We start from the raw sequence: 21,767 nt of genomic DNA, 5'->3' as shown, positions 1-21,767 counted from the left end.
ATTGTGCTTATCTAGATTCCTGTGACTTCCACATGGATTATAAATGGTAGTGCACAGATGTTCTCACAAGTGTTAGTGCACATTACCTCTTAAGTTATTTTAGTGTGGTTAATAGAGGTGTAAAGCTATTACAAGATCAGTATTGAAGATTCTAGAATTTCCTTCCTCAGGAAGGAAATCAGTCTGAGTACAGATTAAGTTGTTATTCTTTTTACAGACAGCAGGAAGACCAGGAGGGCAAAACATGCATTGATTTGTTTGAGTTTTATAATGCGTTTGCAATTGATGGCCTTGTTGGCAGCCAGGTTCCTCCCAGGCAGCCACAGCCTCTAGTTCAGCTGCCCTAAGCAGTTCAGTTAAAGAAAACCAACATCAAATGACTTATCTGACTGATTGATCAAGATATGAATTTGCATATGCTTCTAAAAGAACCTGCAAGAGGCTGTTTCTATAAGGAAGAAGCACCCAGACATTCTAACTCAGGGCATCACTGGGATCTGACAACTGCAACTAATTTGCATATTCTTAAATCATGAGATATTTTCCAACCCCATAAAATTAATCTGGCATGTCCAGATATTATCTACTTATTTTCACAGTGGCTTTGTTATGCACCCTCAGAAAGCAGCTAAGGAAGTGTAGGATACTCTGCTTTGCTTCCTTTGGCAAATTACTTTGTCTGCTGAAACTTTTTCTGGCACCACTGCCCCTTATAGATCAGAAGAAGTGTGGATTGTTGTAATGGCTTTGGCTGGGATGGAGTGAATTTTAACTGTATTTTGCATTTGTGCTGAAAACAGTGTTGCTAGCGCAGAGATGTTTTAGCTCCTGCTGAGCAGTTCTTGCACAGCATCAGGGCTTTTTCTCTTCTTCACCCACTGAGTTTTTTCACTTCTAATCTCCCAGTTGTCCCCCTGTCCCTCTGGGAGAGGGTGAAGGAGTGACTGTGTGATCCCTGGCTGCTGGCTGGGGTTAAGCTGGAACAACAGTGCAGGGAGCTGCACTGTGCAGGTTTTCCTTGGAATTCTGAGAGCTTTTCTGTGTCCTTCTGCTGGCGGTGACCAGAGGAGCTATGATGACATTCAGCCTGGCAACAGGCACGTCATGCTGCAGCTTTTGGCAGCCAAATCTGCTTGGACTTCCAGGGAGTCCCACTGTATTTAAATTAGACACCTGAAAACAGAATCCAAACTTCTCAGGTGTAACCTAGCAGTCTGGTGAGCATGGAACACAGTGACCTTTTTTTTCTATTTGGAACATAGAAGAGGATGAATTTAGACAGAATTTTTTTTATGATTGAAAGATAATGAAGATTAATAGAGGTCATAGAGAAAAAGTTATGGTCCTTTTCTAATTTCTCCAATATTTTTTACAAACAGGACAAGTAAGGGAGATATTAAAATCCTACATCATGTGTTATTCTGCTAGATCTAGTAATTGCTCAGTGTCTAATTGTGCCTCAGTTATGGTGCTGGGATGGCAGCAGAACTGTTTCCTATTATGCATCATCTTAAGAAAAACGAGCAAGGACTTCTGTACTTGAACTTGATATTGCTTTTATAAACGATGGAAATAGATTACTTTCATTTAGAAAAAGACTCTGGATATTTAGCTAGTTATACAGATCAATATTTTGTTAATAAATCACGTTGAATAAGCAGCATAAATCTAAAAAGGTCACATATGTTCACAAAGGATGCTGTTGCACAGCAGTTCAGAAGCACCCTTACGCTGCTAGTGCAAAGTAAGAGCCAAACCATCACCTGGAACCTGCAGGGTGCTGGTGCCTCGTGAGACTCAGCTCATGGCTGGCTCATTTCTGACTGAACTCTTAAATTTACCAAAGACAGCTTCAAGGACTGAGCAGTAGAACAATACTTGTTTGTAAAAAGTCTTCCAGAGGGAGGTTGTCTGTTATCTCAAAGATTGTGGGGATTTTGATGTTTAGTCTTATGTTTTTATTCACAAGAAAGCAGATTTCTTTATCGGGCTATGTGCAAACTGTGTGGAAATTTACAGAGAATAATGAAAATTGGAATAGTTGGAGTTACATACCAGTTTTAACAATATTAACGTTTTAACAGTGTTTTCAAAAAAAATTAATGTTGGATCCTACCCGATATAGGGTCAATATCTCTCAACTCACATGACTTTTTCTTGCTTATTTTCTTATTTTATGGAAGATTGGTACCACATACGTTCAACAGAGCAATATTTAAGGCTTGTGATCCATAAGCTGCAAGGCAATTGTAATTTGAATTTTACTGATCTGTATTCCAAGCACAATATTTCCTTGTGTGACAGAAAATTTGTTTGTCTGTTCCTAGTTAGCAATATGAAAAATCTGCTTCTAGTCACAATTACAGTCTGCATTGCTGTTCTGATTATAGATCAGGAACCTTGATTTGTCATGTGATAAAAGCTGCAGCTCAGAATTGAAGTTGAGGAAAAAAAAGGAAAAAAGCAGAAGAATGTTTGAACAACTAGAGTTCTATCTCTACTAGCTGTTACAGCAGGAATAATTATACATTTCTATTTTTGAAAGAACTGTGCTTTTTCCCAGTATTCAGCAAAAACTTTTTCCACCCTTCAGGAAAGCAGAGAGAAGATGAAATGCAGGTAGAAATAAGGAACTAGAAGTGATGGTACTTAGGAAGGATAAAGTTTCATGGACTACAATAATAAAAATAAAATTAAATAAATACTTTCCTAATATTCCCAAACGACACAGAAAAAATAGAGGATTTTGAGTAATGGAGCTCGAGTTACATGGGCTAGATCATTGCTAGGCAGCTCAGAAGTAAACACACATACAAAGAATATCCCAGGAGTCTTCATGTGAAGTGAATGCATAATATTAAGTAGATTTGGACAAAATCTACTTATATATAAGAAGCACTAATCCATTATAAGGTTTCTATCCTAATTTTTGTTAAATAGGAGACAGTACATGAAAACACCAGAATATTATGGTGTGATCTGATCAAAATGTCAGAAAAAGTTATAGAAAGATATTTTCGTGTCTTAATTTTTGCATTCCATATCTTGTAGTTAAAGTTGATTGTGTTTTGGATCCTGCAGGCATTATTTAGGGCAGTTTTTCCTGTAAGTCCTTAATACCAGCACAAATCTATTTAACTGTAAAACAGATCCAGAGAACATGCATTTTTATGAAGATAATAATATCTAGGCATGCCAGATACTTTATTGTTGTTATAAAATATTATTTCATAATTTTATGATCTTGTAAGGTTTATGCTAATGCTGCTCTACCAGGACCCTCCTGTGTACAAAGGGAATTAGAAACTTAGCAACTTCACATCAGAGTAAATATTTGGTGAGTGAAGAAGTTTGCTGCTTTATTTTCATAATGGCTACCAGGAACAGTGGCAAAGTCCAGAATTTTCATATCACAGCACTGGAGATTATTCCCAAGCATACACAGAGACTCATTTCTTCCTCATTTTCAAAACTTGAGCTGAGTTATAAACTATAGAGCATAAGGAAAGCAGTCAAGGCAAGCGAGTAAATAGGACACAATGATGTGCACTAAGAGTCTGTGGGGCAGCTGTACACTGGAGCTCAAGTGGAAATAGGTTTCTGAGAAAATAACCAGAAAACCAAAACCCCAAACTGCATCCTAAAGAGGGTTCTGAGAGGGATTGCAATCTCTTACTGACATATATAGATAAAGGAAATAAGAAATGTTATTATGTAGGAATAACACCATGCTGCTTCTGCAAGCTAAGTTAGAAATCAGATCTGTGCATCCATAGGCAAGAAAACACACACAAGTCAGTTGTTTTGGTGAGAAGCTTTTTCACTACAGCAAAAGCACAAAATCCAGCAGCTATGAATAACAGGAAGAAGGGGAATAAATCATATTACATGTTATAATTATGCAACTCCATCTGGAATTAGGGATTATGCTGCTGTTACTATCTCAATTAGGAAAAAATTAAAATATGCACTTAACTGGAATAATTGCACTAGCAGAAAAGGTAGCAACTTTCTAGGAAGCTCCTGTATTTTAATGGGTTTTTCCCTTTTCTTTCTACTTGGGTTTGTTCCAGTGACAGTGTTGTATGTTCTAAATGCCTAGTTTTGTTTCATTTCATTTCATTACATTGTTTAATAGAAAAAAAAATTTCATCTAGGCCCTCATGAAGTAATTTCCTCAAATTCTTCAAATACCCAGACTAGAAACCTCCATTGTAGTGCAAAATTTGGAGATGAAGAACGACTGCAAAACTTGGCTTTTTTTCAATAAGCTGAAGGTAACAGAGCATGGGTGGGAAGGAAGAACTGAGTAAGCCACCCTAGACCTGTCAGTAAGCTAAATAGATATTAAGCAACATACTGTTGCATTTTAGCCATTTTGTATTCTTGAATAAGAACAACTGAAAACTTACCTTGAAAGAGGAACAAACCCAGAAATATTTTATCATCTTTTAAATTATTACATGCTGTTTCTTTTTTTTTCTGTTAACTTTTCTCTAGTGTTCAAGGTAAGAAACTTACTTGCTGTGTTCTTTTTAGATTAAAGGGCTAAGCCAAAAGTCCACAGAAATACATTTGCAATTGAAATGTAATTTGCAGCAAAGAGAATGCTCTCACTTGAAGCAGTATTGGTTATTTATATGAATCACCTAATCAGAAATTTTAAAAAAATTACATTGCATTACTTAGTTTATTAACACCTCATACGTATTTTGAACATGAAGCACTTGTTATAACGACTCCAAATGATATTCATGGATTCAGAATTGTCTGATAAGGGATAGGATTGAACATTTCAATTGATAAAGGGAACCACAGGCAGTCTGAGAATGAAAAGAGGAAAAAGTAACAGACTGTGTACTTCAAAACAGCTCTGCATCAATGGATGCAGATGCTCCATCGCTGCCTGTCTTCAGGAAAAATTAGATTTAAAAAATTGTTGGAATATGTAGCAAGACACATCTGAACCTGCTTTGAGGCAGGAGAAAAAGGAATACCTTCTTCCTTAACTTCAATTTTTTTTGTCGCTCTAATGTTGATTTATCCATTGTTGTCTTTGTTTTGGTCAGCCTGAATGAGAGGAAGGACACTGGAACATTTTCAGCTTTGCTTTGTGCTTAATCTAAACAATGAAATGCTTTATCTGTTTGTGAACAGAAGTATATTTCTATTGAAGTTGAACAGAGGCTTGGTACCTGTCAGTAGAAGTATCAATATCAAGCTATAACTTTACAAAAAGGGTTATGAAAATAAGTTTGTTCCAAGTTTTCAAATGCTGCCATTGAGCAGGTTCTATATTGTATGAAGATGTAGATGGTTTGAAAAGAGACAAGTAGCATTCCCCAAAACACTCTATCTATGAAATGGGTAGTGATATTTATGAGAAAATGGAGAAATAAGATGCTTATGCTTTCTTACTGCTCTGTGTGCTGTCAGTGGGTGCATTTCAGGGCAAACACATTTGCTCTGCAGCTGACTCTGTGTGCCCATACCCTGAACCAGCTGCGGTCACCTTGGCTCGAGGTGGGAGATGTGTGAGAGCTGGCACAGAGCTTTCTCTTACAGTAATGAAGTGTAACAGCTTGGGAAAATGCCTTTCTGAGGAGTTGTCTGGACTGAAAGCAAGCCAGCCACATCAAAGGACCTAAATCCCTGACAAGGGGTTTGAAAAAAAGGTCTGGGCACACAGAGGAACAAGAACCTGGCAAACGTAGAAGGGAATGAAAGTCTCTTGGGACTGTGCCATAGGATAATGTTGAACAAAATGTTTGAGAATGGGCACCTCTTCCTAGAATTCTGGTATCACTTCACTGAATGCTTCACTTAGAGGGGTTTCAGTCAACCATTCCTCCTACAGAGATGCGACTTCATTTATTTCTCTCTAAAAAATACCTTTTGAGCATTAGATTGGGTTGTGTTGTTTGTCACCTTCAAGAGAATAAAATCTCTTCATGAGTCAGGAAAAGTAATAAAGGATGAAGGGTTGGATTTGGAAGAGTGGCATGTTTTTTCTTATTTGTTTTCTTAGGAAACAAAAATTCAGAGCAGATATAAGTGAGCAAGGAAACAAGTAGGAAGAGTTCTGGTGCAGCAAACTACTTTTTGACAAGGTAGTTCTAGTAAAATAATCACTAAAAAAAGATGTTTGGTTGAGTTGAATTTAGTGTAATTTTGGAGTAATGTCAAGCATTTTTGTCTATGGAAGCAGAAATAAGAAGCGATGTTTGAATTTAAAGTGCTCCAACTATAGCAGTGCAATGAGGAAGACATCTGAAGATGCCTCCCTCCTCAAAGCCAAGCTTTTGAAATTGTGTACTCTGCATGACCTGGTTTTAAATCAGTTTCATTTGTTTGTGCTAGCTCTGGAGAATTTGAAAAACAAGTAAGAAAATTGACTTGCTGTGTTTGTTGCAGTTGTTCTGACTGCGGAGAAGCAAACAGGAAAATTCTCTTTGCTAGTCCAGTATATATTTTCAGCTTCCATTTAGATCTACAAGCCCTTTTTTGTCAGCAGTGTGTAGTGTTTTGTTTGTTTGTGGTGATGTTTAAGAGCATTGTACTTAGTTTAGGGAATACAATTTGAACCCAAACTTCTGACATTTAAAAACTCTTTTCATTTCATATCCTTATTTCTTCTTTTCTCCACAAAATCACAACCTATTCTTTTAATACAATTGTTTTTCAGCCATATCCATTACATTTTAAAAGTATTTCAGGCAACTTTCCAGAGATCTTTTGGGTTTATTTGGCAGTGCTTATTAGTCAAAATTTCTCCAGCAGTTCCCTTTCTTCTGTCCTGCTTCAGTAATATTTAATACCTAACTGGTACTGGGCACTTGGCCCAAAACTGGTTTTGATCATTTCTAATGACCTGAATTTTAAATCTGAAGGAAGTAGAAGCTGTGGTGCTCAGAAGCTATGAAAAAATTGAAGACAAAATTAGGTAAATTTAACATTGCTGTCTTGGTCTTTTAGTTGTGAAAAGAATTTCAGTTTTGCCTCTGAAGAGCCCTGCAGTGACTGATCTCTCTGGCTGTGTCTGCTTTGCAGTGTGGTCCAGGCAGGACCAGCAGAGCTGTCAATGCTCTCCTGCCTGTTCCAGGTCACTGACAGCCTGGAACATTAGAGAGGAACTGATTTTCAGTCCCTCTCTAATGGATTCATACACAGTTAATTACAAAGGGCCATTTTCCTGGATTGCAGCCAGAGTAAAGCATTCTGAAAAGCACTTTTCTGCAAGTGTCTGAACTCCTTGCTCCCCAAAGGTGAGAACTGTGAAGTTTGCTGTTCATCCACAGAGCAGATGGTGGCAATGCCAATTTCTATAGGAACAGCTTGCATGAACCCTGGTGTGGAAGATCAGCCATTTGGAGTGAAATGTTAATTAAATACTGTATGCTTTGGAGTCCTTGCTTTTCTAATGATGGTGCTGATTTAGTCTCACAGTGGATTCCAATGATGCTGCTCCCTGCAGCAGCACTTACCAATATCTCCCTGCATTATCCTTTAGACAATCAGGAGTCAGACTCTGCAATTCAGCTAGACCTATTTTTTTTAAATTTTCCAGTGAAAAATAGCCTTTGATTTTTGAAGTATTCCCACTGCATGAGGCAACTTTGGTCAGGCAGAGGTAATACAATAGAGGCATTTTGTGTCAGCAAAACCACTGTCTGTAGTATGAATCAAGGAGAGTAAATGGTTAAAACTCTTTTAAATATAATTTTTGGCTTGTAAATGGAGAAGAAAATAATAGGTTTGTATTTAATTGTATTTAATTTCATAATAGGATATTGTTTTCTTATGTTAATTTCATAATATGACACAAGACCAAACTGGCTATTCCCAGACCACCAGGTGTTTCATAAACACCTGAAAAGTCTCTGCAGTGGGATCAAGCAATTTGCAGAGAAGCCGGCAAACACATTTTCCCAGGATAAACTTTTCCCCACTGATGAGTGTAATCCTTGAATAATCTTATGATCTTAGTGCAAGTCAATGCTTCTGCTATCCAGCTATGAATTATGAATTCTCAGTAGAGCCATGTCTTGAACTTCTCCACTCTAAATCAGTCTGATATTCCATTTTTCCCAATTAATTAATAACCAGGAGACTCTAGGAGCAGAATGGATTATAGAAAGCTCAAAAATGAGATCAGATGCTTTTCCTAAATTAATTCACGAATAAATTTGAGATCCTTCTGTTTCTTTTGAAAAAAAATTGTCCTATTTTTCTGTCTTCAGGAAACTAAAAATGAAGAGAAAATAGAAAAACATCAACAGTTTTTAAAACATCAACAGTTTTAAAATGAAACATTACAAATTTTTCTTCAGAGGAAAATGGAAATGTACTTTTAGATTTAGGGATTTTTATTAGTGTTGTAGTGCTGCAGAACAGACAAAATATGTATACAATATGTTTAATAGTCACACTTACTAGAAGTCTGAAGTTATACATTGCATGAAAGAACCTAGTCTAAATAGTTCTCATGTACTTTTATCCACAATAAAACCCCTCTTCTCCCCTCCTGCAAAAATTTTTAGAGTTGTCTGTGTATCTTTAAAAAAAGGCAAATGAACTTGCCCAGTTGACATAATTGTGAATAACCGTAGGACTTGCACTGTGAGATTGTTTATTCTATGAGTAGTCCCAGGGAAAATTACAAGGGCTGCAGAATTTGTTATAAACAACTCATTTATTCAGGAGCATTTGCAGAAAATATTTGCTGATCTGCTGTGAGGGATAGTGAGATTTTTCACATGTTTTTAATTAAACTGAATATTTCTATGTTTGCATAATAGGCTGCTTTGCTTGCTTGGTTGCGTACTGGTTTTGCTCTTTTTAATTATTTCTTATGCAAGGATCCTTTTCACCTTCTCTTTGCTCTGAGCAGTTTGTTGTTGTTCACAGTTGTATTTTCAGTGACAGCTTGCTTTGCTGTGTTTTCAGTGCATAAAGAGCAAAACATACATTTCAGTCTCAATTACTTTCATTTTAGATTAGGAAAACTGAAATACAAAGTGAGTACAAATATAAAATCTTCATGAGAGAGAAAGCAAAGAATCTCTAAGATCTGCAGTTTAAAAAACTCTGTAAACCTTTCATCTTTAATCCTCTTATAATGCTGTCACTGGCTGACAGGCAGGTGGGGAGATTTTCCATTTTATGGCACAGAAAGGACAGATTTGTGATTAAGGCATAGATTGGGTCTCAAAGAATTCTAGTTCAGTTTACATCTTTTGATATAAACTTTGTATGGGTGTCAGTTTAGAATTCACATTGCCTGTGCATTTTTTTTCCTTTTCTCTGTAAGGATAGCATTCTCTGTCTATTTAGATGTCATAGTATCAAAAATGTTGCCTTTTGCAGTGGAACTCTAAACTTTGCTGTAATGTGAAATTTAGGCCTCCAGTTCAGAGATGCAGTTATGCCCATGCCTAATCCCTGTGGGAAGTCAGACTAGCAGTGTGTTCAGAGTGTCTCCATACACCCACCTGATGCTGAAGAAGGAACAAATATCAGAGAAATTCAATGTACCAAACAATGCATCTATTAGCAATATGAAATTTGCATAGTACAAACGTTCAGCAAATTTCAGTGTTGGAGGTGTGTTTATATTTCAGTGTATTGCTAACTCTGCACTACAGGCAGAAATGAATATTCATCTTTTTGGTGCTGCACAGACAGCAGTGGATATTTCAAGAGCAACTTCAGTAGAGTTTGAAATGCATATCAGCATTTTAAAACACTCTTATTGGAAGTTAATATTTTTTACTTATGTTGTCTGACATGAAGACAATATATTTTAATGTTCCCATTTAGTTGTTGTGAGTTTATCTCATCTTTTATGCTGTTCATCTCGTCATGAAATCAGGTTCCTTTTCACCTGAGGTGAAATATGCCTTGTTTTATCTTAAACTAAGTTTTATACACTGGGCAGCTGTGTGATCCCTCATATCTTATTCAATCTTTCAGAATTACAGTATTAATTAAGCATAGATTTCTACACCAACAAAAGAAATGAATTTGTGATGGTTTGATAAGCAAAAAAATTTTTTTTTCCAATTAGTGAAACTAGGAAGTTGTTTTTTAATAGCTTAAGAAACCTTAAGTGGCTCTGTGAGAGCTATCTGATGTCCTTTACTCACAATTTTAATATTAACAGGACAGGCTAATTGTGTCTCTAGATGCTTTATCACTTTTCCCAGAGTCTGTAAAATAGGTCAAGGAAGAAAAGAATCAACTGAAAGAATGGAAAAATGGAAAATCAAATGGAAAGAATGGAGAAGAGGCTTGAACAAATGGCCCTTGCATTTACCACTTCTCCCAATAGCAGTGTCATCAGAAAAGTTCTTGGTAAGAGTAATTGCTTGGCAGTGTGAGGCAATTCATCCTGGTTTTGCTTGCAGATCATGGAGATTATAGAGCACTCTAGGTGGAAAGTTCTGTGCAGGCGTCCAGGATTGCTGCAGTCTCTCCCTGGGACTTGGTCATTTTGTCCTAGACAATGCAGAAACCATCCAGTGGATTTACATTAATTTCCTCCTTTTATTCTTTTTCAAAGGCTGCTTTCAGAAATGCATTTTCTGTTCCTCATTGCCTCCAAATATGTATTCCAGTCTTAAATGGATTAAACTCAAGGGATGGGTGTAGAGTCCACATCCTTGGTTTCTATGGTAGCAAATGGAATTTCTTCCAAGATTGCCTGCATGAGTTAATATGAGGTACAATTGAAGGGTGATCACCTGGAGGAGGATTCAGGTTTCTTGAAACTGGAAAATCTTAATTTTATGTAACATTATGAGTCAATGATTGGGGAATCAGTATGGGGACAGAGAGACTAATTCCTGGGATTTTCACTGCCCGTGAGTGTTCTGTTCTGATGTGAGATCATATTTGCCTGCTGCTGCTAAGGGACTAAGGTGATTAATTTCATAAGGTTAATAAATAAGCTGAAAGAGCCTGAATCTTGGCTATAGGCTGCTATAGGCTCTGTTAACTTGAGGTAAAAGGACATTTTAGATTCAAAATAGGAATAATGCAGTATATTTTTATAAGTCGTCCCCCAGCCTGCAAAAACTACCCAAACTAAAAGTCCCTTGAGACAAAGGGGTTCTGTTTCTGTCTAGAGATGGCTTTCATAGTTCTTCCCTCCTCAATGGGCTTGTGCAGTTTGCTAGACAAATTGAAAATGCAAAGCAATGCTTCACCAACTCTCCAGGCAGAATGATATTTCACAAAGAATATTTGGGTAATGTTTATGAATATCATGAAAAGGTTCACTTGGTTGTTTTCAATATTTACTGTAAAATATGTAGTGTGGTTAAATGGAAGATTACCTGTGAAGATGTAATCCCCAGTGGGTACTTTAACTGTTTAGTGGTAGAGCAGACATGTTAAAGGTATGAGGGAGATACAGAGTAATGAATGTTACTGACTCTTTATGCACCTTAATATTTAACTTTATATAAAAAAAAATGTTACCAAGAGATGATGTATCACTGAAGTGATGACTTTTTAAAATTCTGTATGTATCTGTCCAACAACCTGAGGAAAAATATTTGTTAACTTGTGAAGAGTCTTGTATCTGTCTCCTACATTTATCTTTTTTATGCTCATCTGTGGATCTCACTTGCCACCTATACATCTCTGTGAACTTGGGTGGAGTTCAGCAAAGTCCCTGACAAAATGTGACAAGTCACACCCAAGAGGTGGTTCTGCAGGTTTGGGGGGGTTTTTGCTAACACAGGTCACAACATTGTTCTGCAGCTGTGAGCTTGTGTGGGAGATCCCAGCAGGGATTTCTTTGGTCCCTTTGGTTCCTCCACCTTACAAGGAGGATGTTTGGGACAGAAGGCTCCTTATGGGCTTGGACACAGGAAACAGCTCTGTCCCATGTCAGTTAAAGTCCATTTCCCCTGAGTTTTACAACATAGACCAATGAAATTTCAGCTTTTTCTCTGTGTAAGACCTGGAAAAAAAGTGAAGATATCAATTCCGAAGTTCCTATAGATGACTAAGTGGTAACTTGCCAAGTTACCTTTTTTGTGATCTGACTTCTCTCCTTAGGTTTTGATTGCCTAAATATACTAAGGACAGGTGGCATGAGATTTAAATTTAGAAAAAAAACTTCTGCTAAGAAAGCTTTTAAAAGAAAATTGGTGTCTTGGGCTGAACAGGAGGATACGAAGTAAAAATGCAGATCTACAGAACTAATTACAGATGGTAACTTCACTTTCAGGTGGGGATGTTCATTGGTAGTTGTGACAACTCTCCAATGGTTCTAGTTTTTAAATAATAATGTATTCCAAATTAGTGGAAAAGAGAAGTGCAAACTTTGAGAATGTTAATTCTTAAAATGTGTCTAATGAGTTTTTAATTTATGGTTTCTGTTATTTTACCATATTTTCAGGGATATAGTTCTTTCGACTGCTTTATTTTCACTTCCATTTCCTGTGTAATTATTTTAATTTTTTCTTAAGTACTCCTTTTGTATTTTAACTCTTTGAAAAGCATGTTCCTCATAACTTGCAATAATTGCAGAACATCTTTAGAAACTGTTGCTGTTTAGAATAAAATGCATTGTGTTCTACTGTGGCATGAATGACTTTAAGATTCTGATTAATATTTTTGCCTTCTGCCTATGAATTAAACAGAACTTTTGAAGTTAGTAGGATTTTTATTACTGAACGTGAGAAAGCAGTTGCTTTCTTTTTCTGATTCAAAATGTTCATTGAATACATTTTCTAGGCAATATCAGAATATCAATCCATTTATTTGAACTATGATAAATGATTCAGATAGGATAAAATTATTTAATTGTATTAGTAATCAGAACGATGTAAGGATCTAGTAGTACTGCTTACAGGAATGGTCATGATGTTTTTACTCTACCAACATTAGTTTACTAAATTACTATGGTCTGAATTTTTCTAAGATGTTTAGAAAGACAAGTTGAGAATAAAAAATAAGCTGCCAATACTGTCTCTTTCTTTACATGGAAAAATTTATTGCAAAGTTAATTTTGAGTCTTTAAAAAAAAACTTCCTCCCAAATACTCCTTTTCAGTTCTATGGGGTTTTTTGGATGACAGGATAAAATAAGGGCATCCTTGAAAAGGAACATCTTCTCCCCTTGTACTTTTCCTTTCCACCACACACGTATTCAAGAGCACTGAGATCTCATTTCTTCTGTGCTTGGATGCCAGGAGAGTGGGAGGGAAGGTAGAAGGAGCAATAACAGGGTACTTAGCATTTATTTGGCAAAATCCCCTGAGGAATTTTTACAATTATCTCAGATGTACATGGGATGTGAACTTCAGTCTGTTTACATAATCAAAACTCGTGTGTCTGCATTAACTCAGCATTATTGTCTCTTCCCCTTTGTACAGGTAGGAAAAACGTCCTCTGGAGACTAAAATGCATGTTCATGCAATGAGATTGTATTCAGCTTATCCCTTAGGAAATATTACCATAGCAAATCTTACTTCAGATTTGGGATGGATTTTATTCTTAAATTACCTGTTTTATCTTAAATTCCCTGTAAAGGAACAAATTGCCAACTGAGGATAAAAAAAGTGGATCAGATTATTTTCAAATTTCAGAGATTTTGAACAGAGCCAGCCACTTCACTGCTTTACCAGACAGGCATCCTGTGGTTTTGTTAACTTCTCAATAGCTCTAAGTTATGCAATTATGGAAGAGATGTATCATTTACACTTGGTTGATATTTGGTCCAAAATGCTGATACCAATGCTAAAAGAAACAATCAGAAGTGATGTAGAGAACAAAAAAAAGCTTATATCTCTTAAAAATTATACGTAGAAACATCACTTCATGGTTAAGTATTACAAAATAATAACACTGAACAGTTAATAAATTTTCCTGTTTATCATTGATGCTTATCCTTTCAAACCATATTACCTTTTCCACATTGTCCTGTCTCATGCTGCTCAGGAGTTGTGTTAGTGCACTGGTTTAGAATCAGAAGAGATAAGGGAGGAGGTGCCAATAGCACTCAAGTAATAACCCAGGCAGTGAGTGGGACCTGCCAGCTTGCACGCTCAATTCCTTCATGGGCAGGTGAGAAGGCTCTTTAGATGGTTTTGGATGGAAGCCATGGTTTTGGTTAAAAAAAAAAAAAATCTCCATTTTTTTTGGGTTCTGTCCAGTCCTACTTTCAGATGTACTTGACACTCAGATTTGTTTCTTTGCACGCAAGTGCTGGGTATCAGGTTGACAACAGCTGGAAGGAGGAACTGCCCTACCTCTTCTTGAAAGTGAGTGCTCCAAAGGACAGAAAAGGTTTCCAGTGCCTAAAAATGGTATTTTATTAAAGCACAGACAAATGTACTAGAATGAGATGACTCTTCAAATATAGGAAGTTCTCATCAGTTATGGCAGATCATGCAGAGGAGTTTGAAACAAATGCTTTCAAGTGTACTAAGAGTTTGCAAGGTGATTTTTATAGCATAATTTTGCTTTCTGTTTAACAGATTTTAGATAGATTTGTAGCTTGAGCTAATGTGTTTCCCATGTGATATTCTCTCCAGGTCACCACCCATGAGTTGTTTTGGACCTGTCTGTGCAAATGCTCTGTAGGACCTGGAGGGGAGCAGAACAGAGTCACATTCTCTGGTGCTCATTCCCCTTTGTAACAAAGCCTGATTTTGGATGTTTCTACTGTAAATTTAAAAGTAAACAAATTATTTTAACAAATCACAATTAGAGATTTGCTTAAAATTATTTATAGTTTGTTTTCATAAGTTTTGGTTGTGGGGTTTTTTTTTTCTTTTTACTGTGGTATATTTGCAAAACAATCTGTAGAAATAAATGGGGGAAAAATCTTTTTATAACTACAAGACTGTTTCTGAAGTGGGTTTTGCTGCAGTTTAATTTTGTGGAGTGTTTTCACTTTTTAGACTTATTTCTTCTCTATGCCAAATATTTGAGTGGAAGAACAAATATTTTATCTTCATTCAAACATAACATATAGTAGACTAATTTCTGCCATGCCTTTGTAGTCTCTATCTGTGATTCTTTGATGCTGAGAATCTCCCAAGGGCCATGCAGGGTAGATTGGACAGTGTATAATTATCCAACAGAACAGCTGAAGACCCCTCAGAAACTGGCAAAGTTACTGAAACTAGCCAGAAACATAAGGAAGTGCTACCTGAGGTTTGAAAGAATTAATGACGTGTTTTGGCATGGCCGTTGTCTTGGCTTTCCAGAAATACTCAATCTTCAGCAGCTGTAGGCAGCATCCTCAGGTGTTTGAGGGCAGCAGGACAGCTCCTACATGGGGAGGGTGTGGTTTGGTGAGATTTAGGCCACACCTGGAAGTTGTCAGGGTCTGCAGATTGTGCCAGTCTGGGCACTCTGAAAATTCAGCTTAGAGGGATGGGCTTTAACATGAGCTGACATCAGCTCTCCTGAAAGCAAATGAAATTAAGGTGAGCTTGAAGTTAGGAATTGGTCTGTCTTACCACTTCTTTGTTTCCTGATATCAAGTCAATTAACTTTATTATTCCCCTTATAGCTTCTTTAGAAGTAACAGTTTTCAAATTGCAATATTTTTTCAGGGTTGAAATGGAATCACCGATTTAGGTGAAGCTGTGGGGTGGTGATTTTTGGGACAGAAGCATTTGTGCCAGAAACATGCAGCACTGCTAAATCAGCAGGAAGCCATCAAATTCAGGTGAATGTAACTGAGGGCAAAGGAGTTGGAAAGAGCACAAGGAAAGTGCTCTTTTCTATAAGAAATCTCACTGTGGCAGCAGACTAAGGAGTTGTGATAGAGGGAGAACAAGAATGAGAAGCAGAAAAGGTTTTGAAATCGGAATAAGTTTGTGAGATTGTAAAAGTGCTAAGACTGTCTGTCTAGTGTTTCCCTTCTAGTCCTAAGGCAAGCATTGAAATGAATTCTGAGAGTTGATGGATATGCATTGTTTTGTCAATACAAACATGGAGACTCTTCTTTTTAATCTCAGTAAAAGCATGGTAAAAGAACATGGAGGTTTTTGGTTTTTAATACAGCAAAGTATCCAGCTATGCTAAATCCTCTCTAGCAGGTCTGACTTTGAAGCATTCATAGCCTGATTTGCTGTTTTTATAGACATCTTGTATTATTATCTGTGTGGATGTCTCTGTGCTTGTGTCTCACTTTGGGAATGAAATGACAAGTCTTGTTTTGGAGCCTTTTTGGGGAAGGTTGGTGATGTTTTTGTGGGGGTTTGGGTTTTGTTCCTTCTTTTTCTATGAGTGAATTAGGATGAGGCTTCTCATGGCAATATAACTGAATATATAGTTAGGCTAATAGCATATACTTGAAAATTCTGAAGAGATGACGGCAGATTAAATCTCATCAGATACAGGTGTCAGTATACCAATATTAAAAGACATGTTTCTGGTGGAAAGATCAATATTTCTAATGGTTTTCATACTGGCTGAATTAAAGCTACGTTAATATTTCCTTATTTCTTGTTTTCCCTTTTCTCATTTTGATAATCAATATGAATTTTATGTGAATCCAAATGAGAATGTCCTATCCAGTCTAACATCCTGTGATCTGGGTATTTTTCCCACAGGAAAGACAACCTTTCTAATATATTTTTGTGAAGTAAATTGACATTCTGGAATGAATTATTCAAATGTGTTTGCTGACTTGTAAGCAAGCTTTTAGTTCATGTCTGTTATTCAAGATGTTTTAAAGGTCATGAGCTTTCTTTTACATATTGAATAGGTATGTTTTTCATTGTAAATCTTGTCTTTTAAAAACAGCCCCACAGTAATGTGTAAGTAGGAAGTCTAAATCTTTTCATCTACAGAATCCTTGTAAATAAGGAGGGGAAAGTGCACTGGCACTTAATTTTTATAAATGGAACAATAGATCTCTCATGGGTATAATAAACTGATTTATCTGTGAAACTTTTCATAGGATTTAATTAAATTCTCAACAAAGTGACTGAAATTTTGTTTGAAAGACAACACTTGCTTTTTAAAATGTTATTTTGTCCCCTGGGCTGTAATTAGGTTGCCTTTAGATGGATTCTTCTTTTCTTTCTTTTTTTTTTTTTGTTCACTCTTACTACTGCGTTCTGCCCTGGATGCTCCCTTAGTTTAAAAGAACAGGTTTCAGTCCCTCAGTTGCAGAAGCCCATGAACAGACTTTATTTTTTATGAAGACCTCCTCTTGTAGCTAATAATTTCCAAATAATATTACCTTTCTTCTATGTCTACACTAAATGTGGTCCTTCATGCTTGTGGATGGAGCCTTGATCCCAAAGGTACTCTATTAAACATTCAGCGAACTGCAACCTTCATTATTTTAGCCTTTAAAATTATTTTCTGTAGATCATTTTGCCTCTAATTTGCCTTCTTAGCTTGTTGTTCTGGGCTCCCACTTTAGTCCATTAATGTCCAAATTCTTTTGCTGGCTTGTCTAATTCAGTTCTCAGCTGCAGCCTGGATAGAGCGAGTCATCTTAATGTTGACTTCAGCCTCTGTGTCATATCCAAGCCTCAGTTTCTCTCCTTAACCAAATTCTCCTAAAAATTCTTTTTTTCACATTGTCCTGCCTTTTGTCTGAAGCATGATAAACTCTTCAGCAAACCTGGAAAAGTCCTTGCTTATTGTCTTCCAATCCTTTTTTCAGCTCATCTCTACCATGGTCCTACAAAACCCAGATTTGGTGGTAAGGCAGATAATCCAAATTCTTTTTGTTCTGTACAAAACAATGCTATCCACAAAAATTTCTGCAGTTAACAGAGCTTTCTTGTTCCTTTTCTGACATTCACTTGCCTAACTATTTTATGTTTTTTTCTTTTTTCTACATGTTTTAATACTGAAGGGCTTTGGCAGCTGAGGTAGCAGGAGGTCTAAATATTTGGATCTCCGATAGTTGTTGTAACAGCTGTGTCTTTGAAACTGACACATTGTTATTAGGCCAGTCCAACCATGTTATAGATTTGTGTAACTATGGTAAAATTAAGTAGAGTGGATTTCAAAAAATACTCCTTGATTCTTCTCCCCTTTTTAGTGTGTGTGTGTATATTCAGCATTTTTTTATGCTAAAGGAGGCCAGAATAATTCCATACTTGCTTAGCAAAATTTTTTTTTTTGGGGGTTGGCTGACGTAAAAAATGGGAGCACTATTGTTGAGTCATGTGATCTCCCTGAATACCAGCTCTTTATTTACAATATGGGTTTGTAAACGTTATAAATGCATAAAGATTTATAAATGCTTTGAAGGTGTCCTGTTTTGGTATAATCCCTGGGACAACAGTGTCTTGTCTCAGCCAGGATATTACATCCTCCTGCAATGTAAATAGCAAGTAAATAATTGTGCCACCAGAGTATACTTGATAACAACTTCCAGTGCCACTCTGAACACCCTAAGACACATCCCAGAGCAGTAATATTTACTTGATATGTGATGAACTTGAAAACATCTCAGCAAGCCTGGTGCATCAGGAGTGAGTTTGTTCTCTGGAATGCAACTGGGAGAGTTAGTATGTATAATGTATATATTAGCATAATGTTTTCTCTGATATGTATACATGAACATGTCTCTAAAGATTGGTTTCTGGGCAGTTTTCTTCTGAATAATAACACTTATCACACCCAATGTTTTGTGTACTGTGGTGGCAATCTGGCTTTACAACACAAAGGTTTTTTTCTGTATGAATAGGTAAATAATCCCAATTGGAGGAACACTTAGATTGCACTTTGATGTCAGATCCTTGCTGGGAATTACGTGTTTTTTCATGAACAATCCTTTTGAATTTCCTCCGTTCTCCCCAGAAGGAAATGACAAATCCCCTCAGTAAGTGTGGCAGGAGGGAGGTTTTTCACTGATTGGGGTCTCATTTCCTGTACTTTGTGTCATGATACACAGTAGAAAAGTTTGTTCACCTCCTTAGGGCAGATGTGGCACACTTTTCCAGTTTGTGTGGTTTGCATTATTTAGGTGGGGATGTATCAATTGTTAACTCCTCCCTTGCTGGAAGGAGAAGCCAAACATGCACAAGTGAGGGGTTGTACCATTTGTTCCTCATTATTGCATCTGATTCATCAATACTGCAGGTTTTCTTAGGCACAGCTAACCTGTGAACTAGGCTGAGCTAGGGTAAAGTGCTTAGAGTCACGTTAATTCCACAGATCATGACAAAAAATAATTCTATGTATGTTAACCAAAATGCACTTGGACTGAGGGCATTAAAGAGCTGGTTTGTTACATAGTGATTATCTGTAAAACCTATATGGGAGCAGGGGAAAATTGAAATTTTAAATATATAGCATTAGTCGCTCTTATTAATTACAAGAAAATAAAAAATAGTTCTTAAATCATTGACTACTGGGGAAAAAAAAATTAGAGATCAGTCTATCAGTCTGGTACCAGTTAAAACACCTTCCTATATGAAAGGTGATTGGCACTCCTTCAACTAGTGGATACTCTCTAAGTAGATAAAGGAAAGTTATTTCTCTTTGGAGTACTTCCAATTCTGTAATTTTTAATTTTTTCTATTATAGTAAGATAACCTACAAAAGAGCTAGCCTCCATTCTTTAACCATTCATAATGGTTATATGTGAACCATTTGATTACAAATGAGACCATGCAGAGGGTTGTAAGGATTATAATCACTTATATTTAGGCAGCTGATGAATCCAACTGGTCAAGCAGTCTAATTCTTAAATCATGCGTTTAACAAACTCATCACAGAAAAACTGGAGTTGAGTGCAGTAGTTTTATTGAAAAAGTCCACAGGTGTGTGCAATTCCTTTATTAAAATGTTTTCAAATACATTGGACTAGGAGCAATTGATGATCAAGAGATATTCCTTTTTTATACATTTTTATTTCCAAAACTATACAGACATTGGAAAACTTTCCTTTTCCTCCGTTTCTATTAATAATAATTGTGTAGTGATAAGCTATAGGTCTCCCTTTTCAAGCTGCAAGCCCACTTTTCTGGAGGTGGTATTTTGCATCTTTGACAAATTAAAAAAGAAAAAAAAACAAACCATCAGTCATATTTACATGTGCTTAAGGTTGCATAATTGAGCATCATACAGGTTCTGAAAACCAGTGGTTTTCAGGATTCACCCAGGTGGGTTGAAGGATTTAAATACATACATAACTGCATACATGTGATTTAGTAGCCGAGACACCTTCCGTTCCCTTTTGTTTTTGAGGCTATCTATAAGTTCTGTGCTAGCCATGGTAAAGGTTTGTTTTAGTAAAGGTACTCACTGAGTGAAAGCAGCACTGACAACAACTATTGCTGATCAAGGACATGAATGGGCAGAGAATTGTGTGTGTATATACAATAGAAGGACTAATGTTTCAAAATTAAGTTGAAGCTCTTATGTAGAAATAATATCTAGAATAAAAGCTATTTCCTGTACTGAATTAAAGAATAAAAGACCCCCACAAACACTTGAGTAAGGAAAAAAGTGGAGCTCCACGTGGGAAAAGAACAATAGAAGCACATGGATTAAATTCGGAAGCTGATCTTGCAATGTATAATTACTGGAGATTCAGTTGAAATATAGCAACATTAACAATGGGAAATGAAGGCTACAACTGCAGAGGACACATACATTACACTTTATGAGCTATTATATTGGCCAAACAATTTTGTCTATATGTTATTTAGTTGAATCCTTAAGGCTTCTCTAATATCTTGCATGACAGTGCTGTCTGCTTGGATCTTCCATGCATGAGGGATAGGGGCAATTTTTCAAGAAAAAAGAAAATTAGGTTTGTCCACATTTCAATTACAATAGCACATCCAGAGACACAAAATAAAAGACAAAACTTTATAGTACCTTTTTCATTAATTTTGGCCCCCAAAAGATGCATGCACTAGGCTTTATGTACTATAAGGTATTGAAATATTTACAGCATTGTACATGTGCTCTTAAAGGGATGGCAAAGGGAAAGGTCTGTTTTCATCTTGGTGGGAGTAGAAGTTAATTTTCCTAGCTTAATAATACCTATTCAAAGTGAGAGATGACTCTTCCAAAAAGAAAAGCCCACAGAGAATAAAGCTATAGCATAATTATAGCCAATGTTAACAAACTGTACAGCACTTTACCTGGGAATTCTCCTCTCTCTCACTCCTATTTGGAATCACAGTATCAACCATTAAATGACGTTGCTATGCTCCCTTTGTCCTGTCTGCCCTGTTTCTCTCTATTCCAGCAGGTATAGGTGTATATTACCTATCAACATGATTTTATTTTTAAATTATTTTGGCATGTGGAATGGACATGTAATTCACAATAACCTGATGGCAATTTTTGGACAGATGAGATGACTGATATTTACGGGATTATGGCACTAAAGAATTCAGATCACTATAAAGCGCATCATAAATACTTCAAGTGGATTTAGGAAACCATCTCTCTAAGAAATTCAGTGAGTAAGGCTGATATCACTGATTTCCTACTGCTTTTAAAGGTACAGATATGATACCCAATAGACCAGGTTGAACAAGCAGAAGGCAGTCGGGAAGAAGATGCGGGCGTAGGAGTCCATTTTGGCGATGCGGATGTGTATTCTGCCGTGCCGCCACGCGCCCGTCCGGCAATCCTCAAAGCAGCAAAAAAAACTGGCACAGTCCTTGCCATCGAGACACTCATAGCCATACTCCTCATCCCTTTCTTGGAGGTGTGTAGCATTGTTCATTTGAATTGTAGCTGATCGGGGGCGGATGTCGATAGTAGGTGCCTAAGGTGGAGTAGCAAAAGAAGAAAAAAGACGGTAGA

The 21,767-nt window shown here is 36.7% G+C and overlaps 1 protein-coding gene and 1 long non-coding RNA gene across 4 annotated transcripts in view; one reads left to right on the top strand and one right to left on the bottom strand.

Moving 5' to 3' along the window:
• LOC135453545 (uncharacterized) overlaps positions 1-21,767 on the top strand; it is an 89,203-nt gene that overhangs the window by 20,491 nt on the left and 46,945 nt on the right. The window lies entirely within an intron of this gene.
• Positions 19,729-21,767, bottom strand: part of GABRG2 (gamma-aminobutyric acid type A receptor subunit gamma2) — a 60,768-nt gene continuing 58,729 nt past the window's right edge. For both annotated transcript variants that reach the window (XM_064724725.1, XM_064724726.1), the window contains one exon: positions 19,729-21,729. In XM_064724725.1, the coding sequence (XP_064580795.1) occupies positions 21,454-21,729 (276 nt within the window). In that variant the 3' untranslated portion in view covers positions 19,729-21,453. The remainder of the gene's footprint in view (positions 21,730-21,767) is intronic.

The sequence above is a fragment of the Zonotrichia leucophrys genome, chromosome 13 (assembly GCF_028769735.1).
Source record: "Zonotrichia leucophrys gambelii isolate GWCS_2022_RI chromosome 13, RI_Zleu_2.0, whole genome shotgun sequence".
NCBI lineage: Eukaryota > Metazoa > Chordata > Aves > Passeriformes > Passerellidae > Zonotrichia > Zonotrichia leucophrys.
The sequence above is the reverse complement of the archived record's forward strand: the minus strand, read 5'-3'. Positions and strand labels throughout refer to the sequence as shown.